The following is a 21,732-nucleotide window of genomic DNA, read 5'->3' as shown; positions in this document are numbered from 1 at the left end:
CTAACATTTTTAAGAATTTTTTTAGAGAGAGAGAATGCACGAGCAGGGGAGAAGGGCAGAGGGAAAGAGAAAGAATCCCAAGCAGGCTCCCCACTCAGTGCCAGGCCTGACGTGGGGCCCATTCCCATGACCCTGGGATCATGACCTGAGCCAAAATCAAGAGTCGGAGGTTTAAACCGACTGAGCCACCCAGGGACCCCTAAATTATAAACTATTGAGCTTAGAACAGGTCAGTTGAAAAATCAGTAGAGTGGTGGTTTATTCACAATGATAAATTACATTTTTCCAGGACCAAGTGTGAGGTGCTAGAGTCCACACACACACACACACACACACACACACACACACGGACATCTAAAATAGGAAGCCCAGAACTATGAGACACCACCATAGGATGAGTTCAGTGGCCCTTTCTAATTACATCCATTCAAACCTGCCTGCTGGTTAGGGGTAAGAAGGCAGACTGGTCACCTCTGAAAATGAGGATGCCATTTTATGAGAAAAATTCATCAGCATCATTCTAATGAGTTATGGTCTTTGTTGTGAGAAATGAGAAATGCCATGGTCTCACCCTAAAGAACACTAAAAAAGCATTACAAAGAAGAAATTGAAAAAGTAATATATGTTACGGTGATGAGAACAACTTCTTTTCTGATTGAACAGATAGATAAATATTGCAAGCAAAGATCAAAATACATTTAATTTTGCCACAACAATGGATATTTTCTTCACAAAAAGCTTATGAATCATCCTGGACTCATGGACCCCGGACAGGGATAAACAGATGCATCTTTAATGACTCTTGGAGTGGTTTCATTTCCCACCCTTCTTTTTTTTTAGATGCTTATTTTGTTGTTTATATTAATTTAAATTTAGTTTTGCAGGCTGAATGCCCCACAGCACTAGGTGATTCTAAATATGAGCAGCACTTTCTTGAGCAATTGCCAAACCTTTCCTTCACCAGTTCCAACTGCTCCAAAGAACCTAGAATATTGGAGACCACTGGTCCCCGATTGAGGGGTTTTTTTTGTTCTCATTGCTATTGCTTTCTTTGTTTCCCCCCCTCCCATCTGGGAAGAAATATAAACTATACAGTTCATAGGTCTGGGGCTTCATTTAGGGATGTTTACTAAAGCTTCTAAGGACCAAGGCTGAGTCACACTGAAAGGTGTTCTCCCAAGCAATAAATAACATTAATCTGATTTAGTCCCTTAATCTGGCATCGGCAGGCAGAAGCAGAAATACTTCCCCACACGCTAGGTGTTTTTTGCTGGTATTAAAACTTACAGTCTTAGGCAAAGCCATATAAAATCTTGCAAAAGTTGGCCTTTCTGCAAAATGATGGCTTCACGACAGTTATGATCCTCTTTTGACTGTCCCTTTTGAAGGGATAGATAATGTTTTAGGAATTCCTTAGTGTTGGCAGCTGCAAAGAAATAAATAGTAGTCAGAGTTTAATTTGTAGTCATTAGGGGACAAGGGGAAGCGATCGTGAAAGAACAGATGTTTCCAGTTCATCCTTAAGAATTCGTCTCTGCTATCTGTCACGTGGAACATCCTGCAGGACAAACATACTGACTCTTAAAACAGAATTGTAAAACCTCTTCAGAGACCTGGAAATTGGAGCATTACATCACATTCACCAACATTTCCATTTCCTACCATTGACAATAAAGTGAGAGGCCACAAACTGAAACCAAGGCCACAATGGCTTGACGGCAGTTGCTTTTGTAGGAGATGTCACGCGTGCCCTTGTTACAAATTCGCCATGGATTGAACCATGCGTTTTTTAAAATTCCAATGAGGATTCTATAGATAGGAAAGTTGTACCACATTCTTAGACGAAGAGGGAGGGAGCTTTGTGAGAGCGCGGTGGAACTGAGCCCTCGTTTACCACAAAATGAATTCATCCGGATCCTGGTAGTGGAATCAAGACGGCAGATATCTTACGATTGTGCTGTGGCCCTTGAGGAGGAACATCGTTCTATGCAAACAGAAGGTCACTCCCCACCGTGTGCCTGTCATTCTTACTCTCCAGTGGGAAACCAGCAGTTTCAGTGTATGTTCTTGGGGACCAGAGGTCCCGATGGATCTACTTCGACCTATTCCCCTGATTGCCACCTGACTTCTTCAGGCATTAAAACCAGCAAATCACTTTACAATCAAAGTGATTTTATTTTGGGGCCCCTGGGTGGCTCAGTCGGTTAAGCGTCCGACTTCGGCTCAGGTCATGATCTCGCGGTCCGTGGGTTCGAGCCCCGCGTCGGGCTCTGTGCTGACAGCTCAGAGCCTGGAGCCCGCTTCGGATTCTGTGTCTCCCTCTCTCTGCCTCTCCCCTGTTCATGCTCTGTCTCTCTCTGTCTCAAAAATAAATAAACGTTAAAAAAAAATTTTTTAATTAAAAAAAAGTGAGGGGCGCCTGGGTGGCGCAGTCGGTTAAGCGTCTGACTTCAGCCAGGTCACGATCTCGCGGTCCGTGAGTTCGAGCCCCGCGTCAGGCTCTGGGCTGATGGCTCGGAGCCTGGAGCCTGTTTCCGATTCTGTGTCTCCCTCTCTCTCTGACCCTCCCCCGTTCATGCTCTGTCTCTCTCTGTCCCAAAAATAAATAAAAAAAAAAAAAAAAAAAAAAAAACGTTGAAAAAAAAAAAAAGTGATTTTATTTTATTTTTTTCCAATACATGAAATTCAAAGTGATTTTAAAACAAAATTTAGGGTCATCAGATATTTTTCAGACTCCCCAAAGCTAGAATAGTGCCCGGCACAGAGTGGGCACTCATTAGTGGGATGTAGAAATCAAATTTTAATAATATTGGCCTTCTTCTAAGATTAAACAAAAACACCTGCTACTTTTCAGGAGGAAATAAAAACCACTTGCAATGAAGGGTGAATTCAGCTGTCCAGTGAGCATGCAAATAGTCAGTCCTCAAAAGCAGGGACCGCAGGAGATCACCTCAAGCCACTGATAACTGCAGCTGTTTTCCCAGAAGGAGAAAAGAGCTTGCAGGACTCATCAATGGCAGGGGCTTTAGCATTATATAATTGGTGCCATCTTGACCGTCCCGCCCACTGGGAACCTGGGATTTCTTCCTCATTGGCAGGTTGCTGGTGCCAGAGGCAGCAAGATTTACAGAACATTCTTGTTAATCCAAAAAGAAAGGATTTTCACAAATTCAGATGGCTGGGTGATATCCCGGTCTTCTACCTGACAACAGGTGGTATGACCTAGTGCTGGGCACACAGCGGTCCCCCGAAACGATTTGCAGAGTGTGCGAGTGAGTGAGCGAGTGGATATGTAAGGGATCAGTTTGTGCATGAAGCAAATCCATGAATAAAACAACACCCTTAATTTTGAAGCCATTCAGAGTAAAGCAGAAATGTTCAATTGCCTGGCTTTTCCAGACAAAGTTGAAGAGCTTTTATCCCTTTGCTAGAATCATCTACAGTTACCCCCCATACTCCACTCTTTTTGACAGTGAATGTGGCCAATATGTCTGTATTATCTCTTCATACAAATATACTTTCAATATGTAAAATATTAATATTTGTATGAACACCCAAACTCATTTACTCAAAGCCTTTGAGTATATACTAACCATAAGTGATAAATTTCCAAGGAATGGTCATGAACTAAAGTGGCAAGTTCTCTGTCCATTTCCAAAAGAATCTCTCCAAATTTCACTTCCCTTGCCTAAGGAAAATGGCATCTAGTGCTGAAGAGTCTTTTTATTTGGGCTTTTCTGGGAGAACCTTTTCTGTATCACTGGGTATTTCTTTCCAGTCATAGATAAAGCCAGTCCACTTTTGATTCCACATCATGCCCAATCAAACCTTGAGCTAATATCTTGCAAAATTGACTCTCTCCTCTTTTGTCTTCCTCATGCCTCCTTCTAGTTAAGTAAACGCAGAGTGGTAGAGGAAAAACAGAACCATGGAGAAATAAAGAACTCCCAAAGAATCCAGAGCTTACCTATATCTATCATTTAGTAGAGTAGAATAAATCTATCACGCAGATACAATTTGAAAACTTGGGTTGAAGGTGGACACCTATACTAAGTTCGAGAAAAGGATTCATTTCCTGGACACTGAGCCCTGCCCACCAGTCACTGCAGGAATAATCCATACTGGCAATTCCAATGACTCCACTTAGTTCTTATCTCAACATACGATCATCTTGTGCACGTTTAATTTAGTCTTTTGATTATACTCTGGATCAAAATTAGTATTCTGTCAATGTTTCCTAATGCTTGAGTGGGAACCCAAATAAAAGAGAAATAGAAAATGTCACATTTAGAGGTGCCTAGGTGACTCAGTTGGTTAAGCATCCAACTTTGGCTCAGGTCATGATCTCACGGTTTGTGGGTTTGAGCCCCGCGTCGGGCTCTGTGCTAACAGCTCAGAGCCCGGAGCCTGCTTCCAATTCTGTGTCTCCCCTTCACTGTTCCTCCCCTGCTCACACTCTGTGTGTGTCTCTCTCTGTCTCAAAAATAAATAAACTTACAAAAAATTGTAATGCCATATTTACAGTAAAATATGCAAGAACAGGTATTACAATGCATCTTAAAATGAAAAATTCACAACAACAACAAAAAACCCCACCACACCTGCATTCAGAGTATGGAGTGTGCCAGATTCAGTTGTAGTGTTACTATAATAGGAACTGTCAACAGTTCAGAACGTGGCTGCGGCTGCTAACTTCGTTTTGCCAAAGGACTCAGGAAGGATTCAGGTCCAATAAGAATGATCATTGTATCAACTGAGTTGACTCTTACCTGGGAGACCTGTCAGCTTTCTGAGATGTGGAGTTTCTTCCACAATGTTTGCTGCTACTGGGCCGCATAACCAGGGTTCCGGCCGTGCTCTATAAGCAAATCATTCCTATAAGACATCTTTGGAATTGACATGATTTTTCCTGTCTTAGATCATTAGGATCGAGTGGGATCCTTTTCCCACCTGCCTTATCATTTGGAATTGGAAAACAAAGGCCTAGCCATTAGATTTCTTCTGTCTTCACAATTAAAGACAGTGTTTGAGAGTGGGCTTGGGAGTTTGGGGTAGGCTTGTGCTAATTAAAGAGAAGAGAACAAATGGAGACCCATAATGCACATCTTTATCGTACCTTATAAATACCGCTGATCACTGATGAGAATAATCTTGCTAAGATACTGCCAAAAGACTATGTCAAAACTCCTCCTGACTCTTCTGACCTTCCCTTGTGTTTGGTATATTACTGTTTTCTCCTTTGGTGGGCACTGGATTTCCCTGTGGTTGTTTTTAGGTTTTCAAAAGCTTCAGTAGAATTTCAGCAGCAAAGGCCTGGCAATAGTTTCCATTTTCAAGTGGGTGGAAACTTCCACACTTAATGTTACACCTAGAGGCAACTACCCCCCCGAACTAAACTGAATTCATAGTTTATGGGAAAGTGTCTATTCTGCTCACAATTTTAAATCCTCCCGTGAGTAGCTTGATAAATCCTCTCTTCTCTCCCAAATCTCTTTCTTGCCTTCATTTCTCCTTTCCCTTCCAAGCATTCTTAGTTAACAAAGTCCTGTGTCCCCTAATTACTCACCCTTAATGGTTAAGGTAAAGGCAGTTCGTATCTTTACCTGTTTTTAAAATTATAGATAGGAATGGCTTAGAAAATACTCGCTAGTAGTCATGATTAAGTCGTGTTTATTTTTTTTTAAGTTTATTTCGAGAGAGATAGAGAGAGTGCGTGCATATGCACAAGTGAGGGAGGGGCAGAGAAAGTGGGAAAAAGAGAGAGAGAGAGAGAATCCCAAGCAGACTCTGCACTGTCATTGCAGAGCCTGACGTGGGGCTTGAACTCACAAACCATAAGATCATGACCTGAGCCAAAGTCAATGCTCAACCAACTGAGCCACCCGGCCGTCCCAGGTCATGTTCAATTTATACAAAACCACTTAACCATGGGCCCTAAATGCTAAAACTGGAAGAAAACCAAAGAGACAGTACATTCTTCTCACACGTGCCCCTCACACATTCAGGGCTGAGATAGCCTGAAAGGGTGGGAGAGCAGGATCTCTTCGTCACATGATTGACGGTATCCACCCCCTTCCCACAAAGTTGGGGAAAGAGGACAGAACGATATAAGCATCAGAACCTCTCACTGTCTCTGTCAACCTTCTCAGTGGCCACAGGCCATCCCGTCCCCTTGGATTTACATGCAGGCTCTTGCCCCACTACTTCTCTTAGGCACTCAGGGAAACGCAGTCTTCTACGGTGACTGTAATCTGGTCCCTCTGTCTTTCCCTGTTGGAATGATTCTCCTCTCTTCAGCTGGCTCTGTTCCTGACAGGCTGAGGTGGGAAGCAGACAGATGGACATAAAAATGGCCTTTTTTTAAGTGAACTGTCATGAGAAGGCCTCTGCTCTCTGGGCCAACAGATGGCTCAAGCCAGCAGTCTCGTGAGGTCTTCTGAGGCCCAGCTGGAACCTTCCAAGGGCACATGGCTATAGGCAATGTGTTTTCCTCCAGCTGCACACTCCCCTGTCAGGGATTAGTTTTCTCCAGTCCACTCTTCGAGGCTATCTCTGTGATGCTGTCCAAGTACATGTTCCCCAGGGGGTCCTGCAGGACAGGATTTTAAATGGCTCAGACCGGTGATAACGGGTCCAGGGAAACACTCACACGTCTTTGCCTGCTCTCGGTGGGAGGATAGCAAGTGCCAATGCAGCACAGCCCTCTCTCTCTGTAGCTCTCTCTGTGTTTCTCTCTGTCTCTGTCTCTCTCTCATCCCTCTCCTTTCTCTTCCTTCCTCTTCCTCACTCTTCTTTTTCTCTCTTCCCTTCTCTGCTCAAAAGCACAGCCTCTCACCTTTAGAATCCTCAGGTGTATGTTCCCCAAACGTGAGGGGACAATATTTACTCAGCCACCTTCGTTAACCTGGAGGTGAGAAGAAACTCCCCATGCCCCATGCCCGGGAGTGAGGAAGACACGCAGGATTTCCAAACTTTTCTGCGTCTGTCCTCTGAGATCTGGAATTGTCTGGCTGGTTTTCAGCATACTAGTCTGGTCCCTCCTTGAGAATGCAACATCTACTGAACGTTGGTGCTTCTATGGAAACTTCCAACTTAGCATTCTATTAAACTACTGTCTTCTGTTCTTCATGATAAACTGCTTTCATGGTGAAATCAATATGCAGAAAAATACAAAGGAGCTTACACAAATTAGTGCAAATGCCAGGAGTTACCACACAGGCACGTAAGCAAAATCAAGTTGTGAATGAACATTTATCGAACACCTATTTGGTCAGTCAAGTAGTATACGGTGATTTGTGTACATTACCCTATTTAGTCCTCATAATACCCTCACAAAGTGGACATTATTATTCTCATTTAACAGATGACTATCCTGAGGTTCTAGGAGGTGAAGTAATTTACCAACAATATCCCGCTGGTTAGTGGCAAAGCCTGGGCTTGAACCTGGCCAGTGGGGAATTTTATTCCTCTATATGCATATCCTAAATTTTATTAAGGACATTACCTTCAATGGCTATTAAGATTTTAGAGGAGAGGATTGTTTTTATTGCTGTCATTGCTATCTTTGCAGCATCAGGTTTCATGCAAATTATCCTTCTCTTAATGTGACTGAATGATCCTGACACCTCAAATTCTTCACTCTTGTCTGAGTGTGTTTCCAAAGTTGAAAACCAATAGTAGAGCATCCAGGAGGGATCCTAATCCTAACTGACAGTGGGAAACAGTGGGTAGGTAGGTCTTCCCAGGGGTGGAGCACCTCTCAATACCCATAACACAAGTGTCCAAATGTACACCTTAAATTCTTTTTCAGAGTTGTTCATTAAAGAACTACGTGTCAGCCTTTTTTTTTTTCACATCGGTCTAAGATAATTGGTCTCACATCCTGGACTTCAACGATGCCACCTTGAGACACATTGCCATTCCCTATGCCCATACCCAAGCCAGACATTGTTAATCACTGGTGATGCTGTTTTTTTCCTGAACCTTAGAACCTTCAGAGTTCGAGGAAGCCATGGCCAACTGATTGGCGTTGCCTGCAAGATTAAATCCAATTGTCTTTGGTTGAAGTGTCTTCCTCTACTGAAGCTCATCGGCTTCCCTTCATGCCTTTCTCATTCTCTGGTTCAGGTTCTCTGCTAAAGCTCCTCTCAACATCCACACCTCTCTTTTTCCCCATCTTGGACAGAACCAAATGCCGGGAGGCATGAGTTTGCATCTTGGAAAAATCAATTTTGTTTGGGGAATCATTGTATTCTCCTACTTGTCCTGGAATCAGCATCCTAACCAGAGCTGCCAGAATAATTCTAAGTGGGTTTAACCTTACAACAGGAGCACAGTGAGACTAAACTCAATGTGTTGTATAAAGACAAAACCATCCCTTAAAGAAAGAGACAGAATGGTTGTTGCCAGTCCAGAAAGAAGGGGAAGATGATGGGCTGTTTCCGTCCTGGTGATCGCTCACACCAGCTCCCTCGCTCTCCGGTGCTCTTTGTTCAATGCTGGTGTTAACAAAAGCCTCTTGACCAAAAAGTGCTGAGGTTACACAAATATTTGGCAAAGGATTGTCTCTGCTGATGGATTGGAGATGCTGAGAAAGTCACCGATTTACAACGTTGACGGATTTCCTCTCTTAAAGATATGAGCAACAAAATTACTTGTCAATTTGACATCTGCAAACACATTCTCCGTCGCAGAGTTTAACAGCGTGTCATAGACAATTACGACATGTGGCCCATCAGACGACTTGTCTGGGTGCCCGGGGCTTCTGTGATTCCACCCTCAGCTGCTGCTGATGACACTACATGCGGGCAGCGAATAAATTCAGGGCATGTTACCCTCCATCAGTTCAAATCCATCCCTACTGAGTACCTCAGCCAACCTGAAGTCCATAAGGGCACGGTAATGTAACGCAGTGACCCTGAATTGCTGAGATTTGCTACAGTCCCAAGATCATCTTTATGATGGCTAAAGTCAGAATTGTGGCTGAATTAACAACAGTCACTGTTGTGTGTAAGCCACCCCAATTTTTATGGAAACAGGGATACACGTGCTGTTTTACACCAGTGGCCATCTTAACGATATTTTTTAGGTGGTCTTGTGACACAGGCTTTATTCTCAGTTTTGGTTTATGCTCCCAACTCCTCTAAGGAGAAAGCCAAGGGGACATGAGCAGCAACCACCAAATAAGTCCCCTGTCAGAGAGGGCAGAACTCCTTTAGGTCAAAAGTTATCATTCCAGTACCAGTAAGGGCCTCGGCCTGGTTAGAGCATTCATCAGAGATGAGTCATTACTGTGAGAGCAGGGGCAAAGACATCGGGGATCATCGCAAACGATGCCTGAGCTGTTTGCTGTGGGATTGATGGGGCAATAACTTCACTCACAAATTTCTAATGTTGCAACCTAGGCATAAAGTAGGCCATGCTTTTTGAATTGAGGTGGAAGTCCACGAATCCAGCCACCCCCACGTCAAGGATTCATGGGGGCATTTTGCGTCGCACTTGGACACCTATGATAGCAGCGTAGCAACTGATCTGTGGTCCGTAGTCTCTCGCCACTTCAGTCCATTCTCTCCACACCTTTGTGTTCCTCCCCACCCCTCAAAAACCATCACTGAAGCCCCTGACCCAGGAACTGGACCCTTTCCTGGCAACCTGTCCCTGCTCCACTGTTTCAACCCTCTTGCTTGAAAACTAGTCAATGCCTCATCCCCCAAGTTTCTCACCTCCAGCTGGTCTCTTGTTTGGAGTAGGTTCTCCACTTTGCCAAATCCCACCCAACCCTCAAGACTCTGCCCCACCCCCATTTCTTCCATCAGGTCTTCCGACCAACCTCATTGTTCTTCCTCTGATATCACTCATTCATTCCTAATAGTTCTTTGAGCACCCACCAGAAGGATATATAGACTCTTTTTTTTAAATATTTTTTTATGTTTATTTTCATTTTTGAGAGAGACAGAGACAGAGACAGAGCGTGAGTAGGGGAGGGGCAGAGAGACAGAGGGAGACATAGAATCCGAAGCAGGTTCCAGGCTCCGAGCTGTCAGCACAGAGCCCGATGTGGGGCTTGAACTCACGAACCATGAGATCAATGATCTGAGCCAAAGTCAGACGCTTAACAGACTGAGATTAACGCTAACGTGCCCCAAGAGTTTCTTTTTTTTCTTACTTTATTGATTTATTTTGAGAGAGAGAGAGAGAGAGAGAGAGAGAGAGCTCAGGGAGGGACAGAGAAAGAGGGAAACAGAGAATCCCAAGCAGGCTCCACGCTGTCAGCGCAGAGCCCAACCCACAGCTTGAACTCACGAACAGTGAGATTATGACCTGAGCCAAAATCAAGAGTCAGATGCTTCACCGACTGAGCCACCCAGGTGCCCCCTGGATACAGAGATTCTTATTGGATAGTCCCTGCCACTTTGTGGCACATATCATTTCTCTGTCGAATTGTTAGAATCTTGGCATGTGATGTACCTGTCTTCTTGCTTCCTCCTCTGCCCCCAACTGTATCTTCTTGGTGTCCTCCATGGTGTATGACACCACACTCTAGGTAGAGAAGGGTCCACACCTGTTAGTTTGTGCCACCAGAGTCTTCAGCATCTGCTAGGAGAGCTGGAAGTTCTCTTGTGCAATTGATGCCTTGCTCAGGAGTCGCAGCCTGCTGGCCTCGTTGGCTCAGTGACACATCCTTCCATCAGGAAATCCTTACCACTGGAAGCCAGAAGCTCAAACTCGAAAGGCTGGTCTTAGGGCCTCGCGTGTCTCAGAAGCATCCTCTCTCTCTTTGCCCTCGAGTCAGAGCTCCCCTAACACCAAACATCAGTTTTAATTTCCGGATTCACTTGGCATATGTGCAGATATGGATATTTCCCTTGACTAGCAAAAGGCCTTTAATTTAAAGTACAATTTCTACAAGTAAAATCGCCAGTTTTGGGCAAGGGCCAAAAGCCTCACACCATGGCTGCTTAGGCGTCTCTGGCTTCCTTATGGAGATCTCTCTGGAGTCAGGATCCCAGGTGGCATCTGGGTGAGATCTGTGGAAACGCCGAGAGGAATCGGAGCCAACCCAAGCAGAATAGGCACGTCTGGGAATTTTTAGACGACACAGTGTGTGATCCTCCCTACCCACCATGAATGGGAGATAGTTAAAATCAGCATGTGGTAGTGCACTGGGGAATATTAGAAAACTCACCATGACGGGGCACCTGGGTGGCTCAGTTGGTTAAGCGTCTGACTCTTGATTTTGGCCCAGGTCATGATCTCACGGTTAGTGGGTTGGAGCCCCTCAGAGGGCTCTGTGCTGACAGTGTGGTGCCTGCTTGGGATTCTCTCTCTCCCCCTCCCCTGCTCATATGCTCTGTCTCTCTCTTTTTCAAAATAAATAAACTTAGGGGAAAACTCCCACAATGCACTGCCAAGTTTTTGACATGCTGAGATGGTCGCCCCAGCGCCCCTGCAAGGGGAACAAAAAAGAGAAACCCATGGCTTCACAGAACGCTGCCCACCCCCGCCCCCCACCTGGCAGCCAAACCCTCCTTATTAAAGGTCCCCGCAGTCATGCAGTTCCAGATCCCTCTGGCTCGGCCACTAGTGTGCCCTACCCTCAGCAAGTGATGCTGGGGCTCACGAGAGAGAGGAGCCGGTGGGGAGGAGACGCCAGTGACACCATGTTTTAGTAATGTCGAACACGGTACTGGGAGCGAGGCTGCACTCAGGGGAAAGGCTGGGGGAGTCGTTTGCATTCGCCTTTCTTCTTTCCACCAGGAAAGCAGGCAAAGCGGCTCATTACCGCGAGGCGAGCACAGACTGGTGTCAATCTTCTCGGGGCACAATGCCTCCCAGCCTCTGTGTGCTCTGCAGCTGTCAGGTGCCGCGCCTCGCTCCCAAGCCTTCTCCCGGCTTAGATGCACACTGGCTCCTCAACACGGTGACATCCTGCCTAAAATAGAACCCATAGCCCTGCCCCCTGAATGGAAGCATCCGGCTTCCACAGGCCTTCCAGCGAGGCCGATCCCGTGGGGTGGGGCTTCTCAGGCCTAAGACACGGGGAAGCCAGAGGGGACAGGTGAGCACAGGTGCGGGACAGGGGGCCTGTTCCCCAGGCCTCCCGACACTGCCCGTGGGGTCAGAGGAACAGCCTGTGAATCCTGAGCTGCTCAGAGCAAGACCACTCATCAAGAAAGCACTCATGTGCTCTAAAGGACTGATGCGGACCTGACCTTGCAGCACTGATAGGGCGCGTTCAGGGCCATGCTGCGGGCGGGACGTTGCAGGTGCTGCGCTCAGTGAGACTCTGGAGCTGCAGGCTCCCCAGGGACCTGCGCACCTCTCTCGCTCTCGAAGTACCTACTGGATCTTCACTGGCAGTAAGACAACTGCCACCGATACTTAGGATTCACACAGCGGCTCCGGTAGTGCCGCCCCACAGGGGCTTTGGTGGTGGGAACAACGGCCAGTGGGGAGGGGCAGTTTCTCCGTCATCATCTCGGTCACTGAACGGTGCGGGCTTGTGGCTCTTCCTGGGTCCTCGCTGCATCCGGGATCCCGAAGGTAGCTGAGTCTAGACACCATTCATTCCGAAGACATTTACTGAGAACCTATGTCCAAAGCCCTCTTGGAGTACAGTGTGGGCAGGAAACAGAATCATTTATAAACTCAGACCACAGGCAGCCTATTGCCTGGAGGAAAATTGCAAACGGTACACAGTGCCCTCCCTGACAAGCGGGTCCCCTCCCGTGTCCTCCATGTGGTGGGCGCCAGGTGACATAATGGAAGACCAAGCACCCGGGGGTCAGCCGGACCTGGACTCCAGCTCTGTCACTTACAAACTCTTCCATCAGGTGACAGGTAGCCTCCGTGGTCTTATCCACTTAAAGGGGGCGGGACTGATGCCCACTTCATAGCTGTTGTAAGAATGTGGAATGAATGAAACCATATACATGAGAGCACTTCCTGGGACAGTATTATTAGTATGTCCTGGTGGCCCCCAGGCCACGTTACCACAGTTCACATCTGGGAGGGGACCCTGCAAGGTGACTCAAAAGATCCTGTGCTGTGCAGGAGGAAGCATCCAACCACCGGTTCCGTGACTCCCCCAGGAGAGTCCATAAGCTGGGGAAACATCGATCATATTTTCGTTTTGCAAGGATTAAATTTGTCCCTAGCAACACACAACTGTGATCTACGTTTCCAGGCCTCCGAGACGCGCTGCACATTTGCTGCCCTGCCCGCTGCTCCCTTTGTCCTTAGCACAGTGACTGGGTCCAGCCGGGCCCCTCCTGCTGGACACTCCACACCATCCCTTCACTGAAGCCAGAAGCTACCAGATGCAACAAGAAACCTCTGCCACCGGCCACCGGAGCCTTGAAACTCTAACCCTGAGGGCCCAGTGTCAAACCCATTGTTTCAAATGCACGTTTTCAAAATTTCTGTCCTCAGTTGTCATGTCAACTCTATTTTAAGAGTTTCAAACATTTGTTTATGATTCCAGTTCTCTCAAGCCTTCAGAAAGCTGAGGCTCTTGGACTGAGCTGGTAGGCGGCACAGCTGGCAATGGAACCCTGTCTCCCTGACCCCAGAACCTGGGCTCTTGACCATCATGAGCACCAGGATGCCGACGCCCCAGTTCCGGTTGGGATGTCAGGGACTTTGAGCGAGGAGCAGGGTGTTGGTAGAATAGAGGAGAGTGAGGCAGAGGAAAGGGTGTGTGTTTGAGGTGCTCCTGTGGGTTAGGGAATGTGGCTCCCCAGTCAGACGAGGGCCTTGGTTGCCATGAGATGTCCATCTTCTATCTGGTTCTAAGACAAAGTAGACATCTTGCTGCCCCTGGCAGAAATCCCAGGTTTATGCCCTCACTGCAGCTTGATTTTACTTTTAATAAGATGCTTCCCCCTCCCTTCCCATGCACTTCACTCGTGTGCTCATCCCTCCCGCAGACGCTCATGCCCTGCACTGGCTTCCCTACCCACATCTCCAGATGTGTTCACAGTCTCTGAATTTGCTCTCAGGAGCCACCTGCAGAAAGCAGGGCATGAATCGTCTTTGGTTGCATGCGCAGACTCAGGGCAGAGCCCAGCGCCTCACCTTTGGGCCTGTCTCTTGCAGATTATTGGGACCATACCTCTGATGCCGAACCCGGGGCCATCGAGCCAAGCAGCGAGTGGCACTCAAGGCCTGCAAGTGCAGCCCATCACCCCCCAGCTCCTGACCAACGCCCAGGGCCAGATCATTGCCACGGTCATCGGGAACCAGATCCTGCCAGTGATCAACACCCAGGGCATCACGCTCTCACCCATCAAGCCCGGCCAGCAGGTAACCGCTCCACATCTCCTTCCCACTCATCTTCTGTTTGGTCTCAGTCAATGGAAGAGTCATTTTTAAATTACAAAATATGGAATCCCTGATCCTACCATCTCAATGATTTTAAAAGGCAAGGCGCTCTTTTTTCATCCTTAGTGAATATGGGTAAGGACTAAGTAGCTCTCTAATCTGAAAATACAAATCTGTTAAATTATAAACAGAGACAGTGGCCTAAAATTCAATAGGGATGTGTTCTTGCTTGGACATTTGTGATACGTAATTTTCAGTTTTTAAAAGGGGTCAAGAAGGAGCCAAGACCATTTATGTCCTAACTGTAAATGAAAAAAAAAAATCACTCCATCGTGCACTAAAGCAGAGAACGTCCTGTAACAGGACAGGTGTGTACAATACACAGAAGTGGGAGTGACACACAGCTTTGTCCAAAGAGTTTTGAGTTCTCACAGAGAAAATGGTTTGGGGAGTGACTATCGATGGACAAAGATGGAGTAGGAGTTAACCAGGTAAATAATGGGATCACAACATTCCAGGCCACGGGAACAGCAGGCCCAAAGGCAGGGAAAGATGAAGGAGGATAGAGGTTGGGAGACAGAAGAAAGGCTCATGTGATTGGAGCACAGGGGCAGGCTGAGGGCAGTCATGGAAAGGGCTCCATGATCAAGCTGAAGAGGATGGCCTTTGTCTCTGTGTGATCTTGAACACATCACGCACCGTCGTTGTGCCCCCCGTTTCCTCATCTGTAAAATGGACATAACCGGTACCTATCTCACAGAGCATTTTGTGAGGACTAAATGAATCAACATAGTGGTTAGTGCCTGGCCCACCATGAGCACTTACATAGTCACGAGGATGGTGATGATCATTTACCCTGAAGCCCCGGGAATCTGTCCAAGGTATTTAAAGAGAGGAATGATATGCTCAGCTTTATTTTTCAAGAAGACAACTCTGGTAGCAGATGGAGGTTGAGCTGTAGTGATGAAACGTCTATTGCAAACAAGCCACTTAGGAGGCGACAGCAAAACACAAAGAAGAATTTATGAAAGCACGTACTGGTAGCTGAAATAAGGGTCTGGATTATAGTAGCGCCCGGGACAGCATCTGAGAGTCACGAGTGCATACATTGTAGCTGAAAACAAATCCAACATCCAGAGAAACCATGACAAGAGAAGGAAGATCAGGAGAGCATGAGGGGCAAGAGAAGAAAGAAAGACAAAGCAAAGGAGTCACTTTGGGAAACATCAGCTTTTAAGGTAGGGAAGATGGAGGGAGAGGTAGAAAAGGTGGCTGAAAAAGCAGGAGAGGAATCCGAGCGTAACAATCTAGCATCCAAGAGTGTTTAAAAAGTAGGCAGTGGTCGCGGTGTCGAATGCTACAGGGATGAAATCAGGCAAAGCAACGGAGATACCTTAATCCCTCTGTATCTTTGTTGTACCATTTTAAAGTCTGAATCCACTCTATTTGAAACATTTTGAAACAAGCAGCTGGGGGAGTGAAGAAGCACAAGCTGGGCAAGGCTAAGATCCAGATGTGCAGTTGGAGGATACGCTAACAAAAGAAAGGTGGTGGGAGGGGAAGACGAATACTCCCAGTAGGTGCAAGACTGAGTAGATGGCCTTGGGAGTTGTTGGAAAACCGTACAATGCAAAGCATCTAGCAAGGAAATAAAATTCAAAGGAAAAAGGAAGAAGAAAGCACTGATAAATTCTTCATCATTCATCTGCAACAAAGTAAAAGTCTCTCTCCAGAGACCTCGGCCATTTGGCTTCTGATCCAACCACAGGTACATCCCGTTCTTGGTGGCACTCAGAGGCTATACTTGGAAAATCCATTTGCTTGTTCAATAAAGATTTTTAAAAATCTGTTGATATATATAGTTATGGACCACCTACTATTTGTCAGACACCGTACCTGGAAGCTGGGCTGGTCGACATGACAGATAACATGAGCCTTTCCTTCGTGGAGTTCATGATCTAGCGAGGAAGATGGACATTCATCAAAGACTCGCACAAATATGTACCTAAGATCCACAGTAAGTGCCATGAGAGAGTAGCAAGGGGATCTATGAGCGTGTCTGGCAAGAAGACCTCGTCCACTGAGGGGCAAACGCCAGGAAAAACCAAGCCAGGTGTGAACTCACTTCCCAGAGACAGAGACTCTGGTCTCATGCCCTTTGGTTCTGCCTCCAAATCTAAATCACTGCTGGCGGAAGTGGGGGCAAGTTTCCCAACCCCCCCTTTTTCCTCAGCTTAACCACAGGCACTGGTACAGTCCCTGCCAAATATATCACTGAGAACTTCCTTCCCTTCTCCCCACTCCCGAGATCTCTCAGCTAGTTTATTTATTTTACGTAACATCTACAAGGTGCCATTGGATCCTCTACCTTCTACGTAGGTCCCCAGATAAGCCAAGAGCCTCTACATTTTATTGGCTTTTTAAGACCTATTTCTATCTGTTCAAAACTATGCTAAAATTATCTCTAGGGGGAGAAAGGAGATTGGCCTCTTTTCATACAATCTGCTAACAACTATTCCTGTCAGCAAAGCCAAGTTGTAAATTGCCAAGAAGGTGATGAATTAATTATAAATCATTAACATTTAATACAAAGTAGCTCTCATCCTCACCTTGGATGTCAGAGGAGAGTGTTTCGGTGATAGACTCTACCAGTTACATACAATTGCGGCCCTAGATTTGAGGCAATGCAGTTTTAATCCAGGAGAAGGACATAGCCAAGAAATGGCAAATGATGGCGCCATTCCTCCACTCCTTGCCCAAAGTAAATGTCGTTGATCCCTTGCCACAGTCCCTCTCATGAGCACAGATGCACCTCAGGAACATTCTCACACCACACCTGTTGGTCCCTAGAACAAACTTCATTTTCGCTACGGGATCATCTTGTCCTCTGCTGGTCTAACCATCATGACCATCTTCTTCACTGTAGAATTGGAGACCTAGCCATTGGGAAGAAACAGCCAGGCCCTTGTGTGTGGAGGGGATGCCTTGCAAATCCAATTTGTATCAGTTACAACCAACATCCCAGAGATCCGGACTGTCCTCGACGTACATACACATGCCTCCCTCATGTATGTGCATATGGAGAGAACACATGAGCACAGCTGGAAAAGAGTGACATCCGAACCGTCCAGAATCTCCCCAAGTCGCCGCAGGCACTCCCCGGGCAAGTGCCAGTGGTCTAGTCTAATCCCAGAAAGATCAAGGGAACCAATGGTGAACCTGGTCAGAAATATCAGGAAATGGTAGAAATAAATGCAGGACTACTACTCTTTCTTCTTGGCATCAGCTCTGAAACAATTTGAAACACCTTGGAGCATATAGTAAAGTTAACAAGTTGGGTGAATTGACAGGAGGTGCACTAGTCTGAGTCCTGGATGTAAAAGCTGGGATTCTGAGGATAGCAGATCATAAAATGCCCAAGAGTCCAAAAGTAAAAAGCTCAGAGCTGGAGGTATAAGGATAGTGGTCTTCAATTTTTTCTTTAAATATAACCCTTTACATTGAAGAAATATAATACAGACAACCACTAAAAAATAAAGGATTTCTATCATACAGTAGAGAAGTTTCTCAATTTATTTTTTCATGTGATTTATGACAAATGCTTGATCTCACAAGAGCATGGTTCCAACAGTAAAATACGCCATAAATTACAGGAACAGAAAGTTCCCTGACTCAACACTCAGAAGGGAGTTCACTTCAGTGGAGTGAAGCACACGGCCCTTGGACCAGACAACCTGGGGTGATCTGTTTTAATTTAATAAAAATAATTGCATCTTCAATTTCATTTTAACATCTGCCTACCATTAACTAAAGGAACCTGAAGATCTAAGAGTCGCCCATCAACTGCTCCTGATCATGCTTTATTCCAATGATAAAAGATTGAGATCCTGCAAAGTGACCATCTGAAATGCAAACAAAATATTTTTTAAAAATATACCAAGATTCGACAGCCCTACATATAACCTTCACAGAATCACATCAGAGATTCTTGGGGAGCAGTTCAAGAAAATAAAATTCAGAAAAAGACTAGATAAAAGAAGAGACAGAAAGATGGAAGTATGTTTCTGTGCATAAAAAAAAAAAAGAAACTACTTAATACAAATATTTGGTGGAGCTTGAAAGTAACCTTTTGTTCCCTCCATGGGACCCTGCAGCGCTGGTGAATTATGGTAAACTCTCCCACCAAAGGGAGAGTGTCCCAGATCCCCCAGGTTGCCCTTCCTACCCTGTGACCGTGAACTCATAACTTCTCCATAAGCAGCACAGACGTCATTTTTGTGTATATTTATTCTTCCCTTGACTAAATTCCAGCAGAAGGTAGTGGGAGACATTTGAAAGAAAAAAACAATGTTGCAATTTGGAAAATCAAAGCAGGGAAATTTTCCAGAAATTAAATGCCATAGCTATAATGCTTGGAGACTGCCATCTATGAAAACACTCAATTTCTCCTCAAAAAGTAATCTTGGTGTTAACAGGAAACCAAAAGAAAGTAATTCATTTAAATTGACTCCCTGAGGCGCTTGGGTGGCGCAGTTGGTTAAGCATCCGACTTCAGCTCAGGTCATGATCTCTCAGTTCGAGGGTTCGAGTCCCACGTCGGGCTCTGTGTTGACAGCTCAGAACCTGGAGCCTGCTTTGGATTCTGTGTCTCCCTCTCTCTACACCCCTTCCCTACTCATGCTCTGTCTCTCTCTCAAAAATAAATAAACATAAAAAAATTTGTTAATAAAAATAAAATAAATTGACTCTCCAGAATGCCATCTGATTATCCAAATCCATCCATTTTTTTTTCCCAAGTAAATACAACATGTACTCCCTTACCTGTTTTTGAAAATCAACCACTCTTCCTAGCCCCTGCCTGAATCCGTGGTTCCCAATTTTTTTTTTCTTGGAACCACCCAGAATGAGACATAAATAAGGCATTTCCACCTACCAGGGTGGCGTTTTCCTAGATGGATGAAATGCGTATCAGTGACTCCAACACAAAACAGCCCTTTGACCTTCCAGCCACACAACTGGGCATCTCGTCCTTCTGGTCTCCCCTTGTCACTCCCTGTCAAGCCCAGCCAACAAGCTCTCTGCACATGCTGTGCCCTGGCCTGGAATGCCTTTCCCACCTTCTCCCTCTGGAGAGCTCCAGCCACCATCCCTCCATCCAGGATGCCTCCTTCTCAAAGCTTCCCTGCATTGTTCCCTCAGCTCTGCTTTCCCCCTGCTCTATTCATTTTCATCAGCTGTGCTGTCGTTAGGACTCTGTACCTGAAAGGCAGGAGCCAGAATGGCGGCCTCATTCCAGACTCTGCCCGTGGTGGGTGCTCAGTCAATTGTGTTAGGTTTAATTGCTGCCCAATTAATGGAGTTTTCCTCTCCAGCATCCCAGAGCCATGCTTCCAGAGTGGCCCAGCTCAGGCCCTTCTGTGCCTTTCCAATTCCGTGTGTTCTGTCAGTTTCCAGTATGTTCCATGTTAACGCCTCTAGGCAAGCTTGAGAAGAGCTTCCACACAGCACTGCCTTCTCTATTCATCTCTCTCCAGAATGTCAGCACCTTCCTCTGGCAGCACTCTCTCACCTTATTATCTCAACTACATCTAGTCCCTCATTTGCTGCCCTGCTCTGTCTCTGAAGAGCCCCGGTTGTGTGTCTCAGGCTTGTTTTAGGACCATGGTGGCCTTCCCTGCCTGTGTCTGGATGTCTCCCCTAAATCTTGCCCCCATCCTGCCCTCCACACCTCCTCCCAGCCTCACAGGGCCTGGTGTGAGGGACGCTGCTATCAGCCCTCTTTCTTGAGCCCACTGTACTCAACTCTCTTGCAGACAGGAAGTGTCTGAAGGAGTCTAATATCTGGGCTTCTTCCTGCTTAGGTTAAAGAGCTGTTTCAAGGTCACAGAGAGAACTAGAAGGAAAATCCAGAGAGTCTCCAGGACCCTACCAAAAGGATAGCTCCCTTTTTGCTTTTTTCAAACTTTCCAAAAGATAATTCAAATCTCCACTGAATGTCAGGTTTCAGGCCCTCAAAATGTTTCAAGTTAGCCTGACCTGATGTAAACCCTAAATCTTCGCATATCTAACACCGGAGCTCCTGTCCTACCCACAGTAGAGTGAGCTCCTCAGTAACACTCAGGCATACATTACGTCCTCCTCGTTCTTGAAGGTTCTTACTAAATCTGGGCTCTGGCTTCTCTTCCCTGGACATAATAAATCCACTTCCTTTACCCTTTTTCGAAGAGAAGCTCCTTCCAAAACCTCGTGTGGTCCCCCAACCATCAGCATCACCTGGGAACTTGTTAGAAATGCAAATTCTTGAGCCCCATCCCAGACGGAATGCATCAGACACTCTGGGCGAGGGTGGGGGTGCATGATCTGCGTTTTAACAGCCCTTCCAGGTGATTCTGACAAAAGCTAAATCTTGAGACCCACTGACTTAATTTCTCTTCAAACTGTTATAAGGTACACAGCACACACTTGGAAAAATGCCAACCAGCGCGGGGAGGGAGAATCATGATGTCCCCCTACATGCTCTCGCTTCTGCCAGAACCCTTGGGGTTCTGTTCACGTTCTCATTGTACCACATGGGGATTTAGCCTGTGGTTCATTATGGCTCCCTCCCATTTGTAAAAGGCCAGATCTGCTCCATTTTGCCTTGGCGTAATTGGAGAGATTTTCTTTCCCCCAAGTTAATCTCTATTTAATCCCATTTGAATTTTACTGTTTATATGCATTCATTTTTCCAACTTGTCTAGCACATTCTACACTTCATTCCATTTTCCAAGACACTTGTCACCTCCACTTATTTTTATGGCAATTGTGGATTTAATTAGAAGGTGCTTTATTCCAGGAACTAAAACGTTATTGAGGATAGACTGTGCGACACATGGAAGCTATATGGGGACCAGTGGCACAGAAAACAAGAAAGTCTGGGAAGCGTGCTTATACTTGAATTTACTTTTGCTGAATACATTAAACACCCAGCAATTCCAACCAACACAAACAAACCCACAAAGGCCGCCTCTGAAAGGCAACAGGAATCCTGTTCTTTCCTGTGTGTCATTTCCTGTGCAAGATGGACGTTCCTTCCTCATTCCCTGGGTAATGCAAAGCCCCGGGCTAATATCAACTGCCCCCTTCCCTCTCCTTTTTTGTTGAGTCTGTGCTCTCAGCCTGTACAAGACTGCTTGGGCTGCCATAACAAAGGGCCACAGAGAGAGAGGGTGAAATTTATGGTCTCACGGCTCTGGAAGCTAGAAGCCCAAGGTCACTCCGTCAGCACAGATGCCTTCTCCTGAGGCCTCTCTCCTTGGCTTGCAGGTGTCCTTTAGCATCCTGTGTCCTCACATGGGCTTCCCTGTATACCAGTCTGTGTCCTAATCTCTTCTTTTAAGGACACCAGTCACACTGGATGAAGCCCCGCCC

General features: G+C 46.1%; 1 protein-coding gene across 3 annotated transcripts in view; it reads left to right on the top strand.

The window, feature by feature from the left end:
- The window catches only part of POU6F2 (POU class 6 homeobox 2), a 463,146-nt gene that overhangs the window by 422,125 nt on the left and 19,289 nt on the right, over positions 1-21,732 (top strand). For all 3 annotated transcript variants that reach the window (XM_042914645.1, XM_042914628.1, XM_042914638.1), the window contains one exon: positions 14,098-14,304. In XM_042914645.1, coding sequence (XP_042770579.1) covers positions 14,098-14,304 — 207 coding nt within the window. The remainder of the gene's footprint in view (positions 1-14,097; positions 14,305-21,732) is intronic.

The sequence above is a fragment of the Panthera leo genome, chromosome A2 (genome assembly GCF_018350215.1).
Source record: "Panthera leo isolate Ple1 chromosome A2, P.leo_Ple1_pat1.1, whole genome shotgun sequence".
Taxonomy (NCBI): domain Eukaryota; kingdom Metazoa; phylum Chordata; class Mammalia; order Carnivora; family Felidae; genus Panthera; species Panthera leo.
The sequence above is the reverse complement of the archived record's forward strand: the minus strand, read 5'-3'. Positions and strand labels throughout refer to the sequence as shown.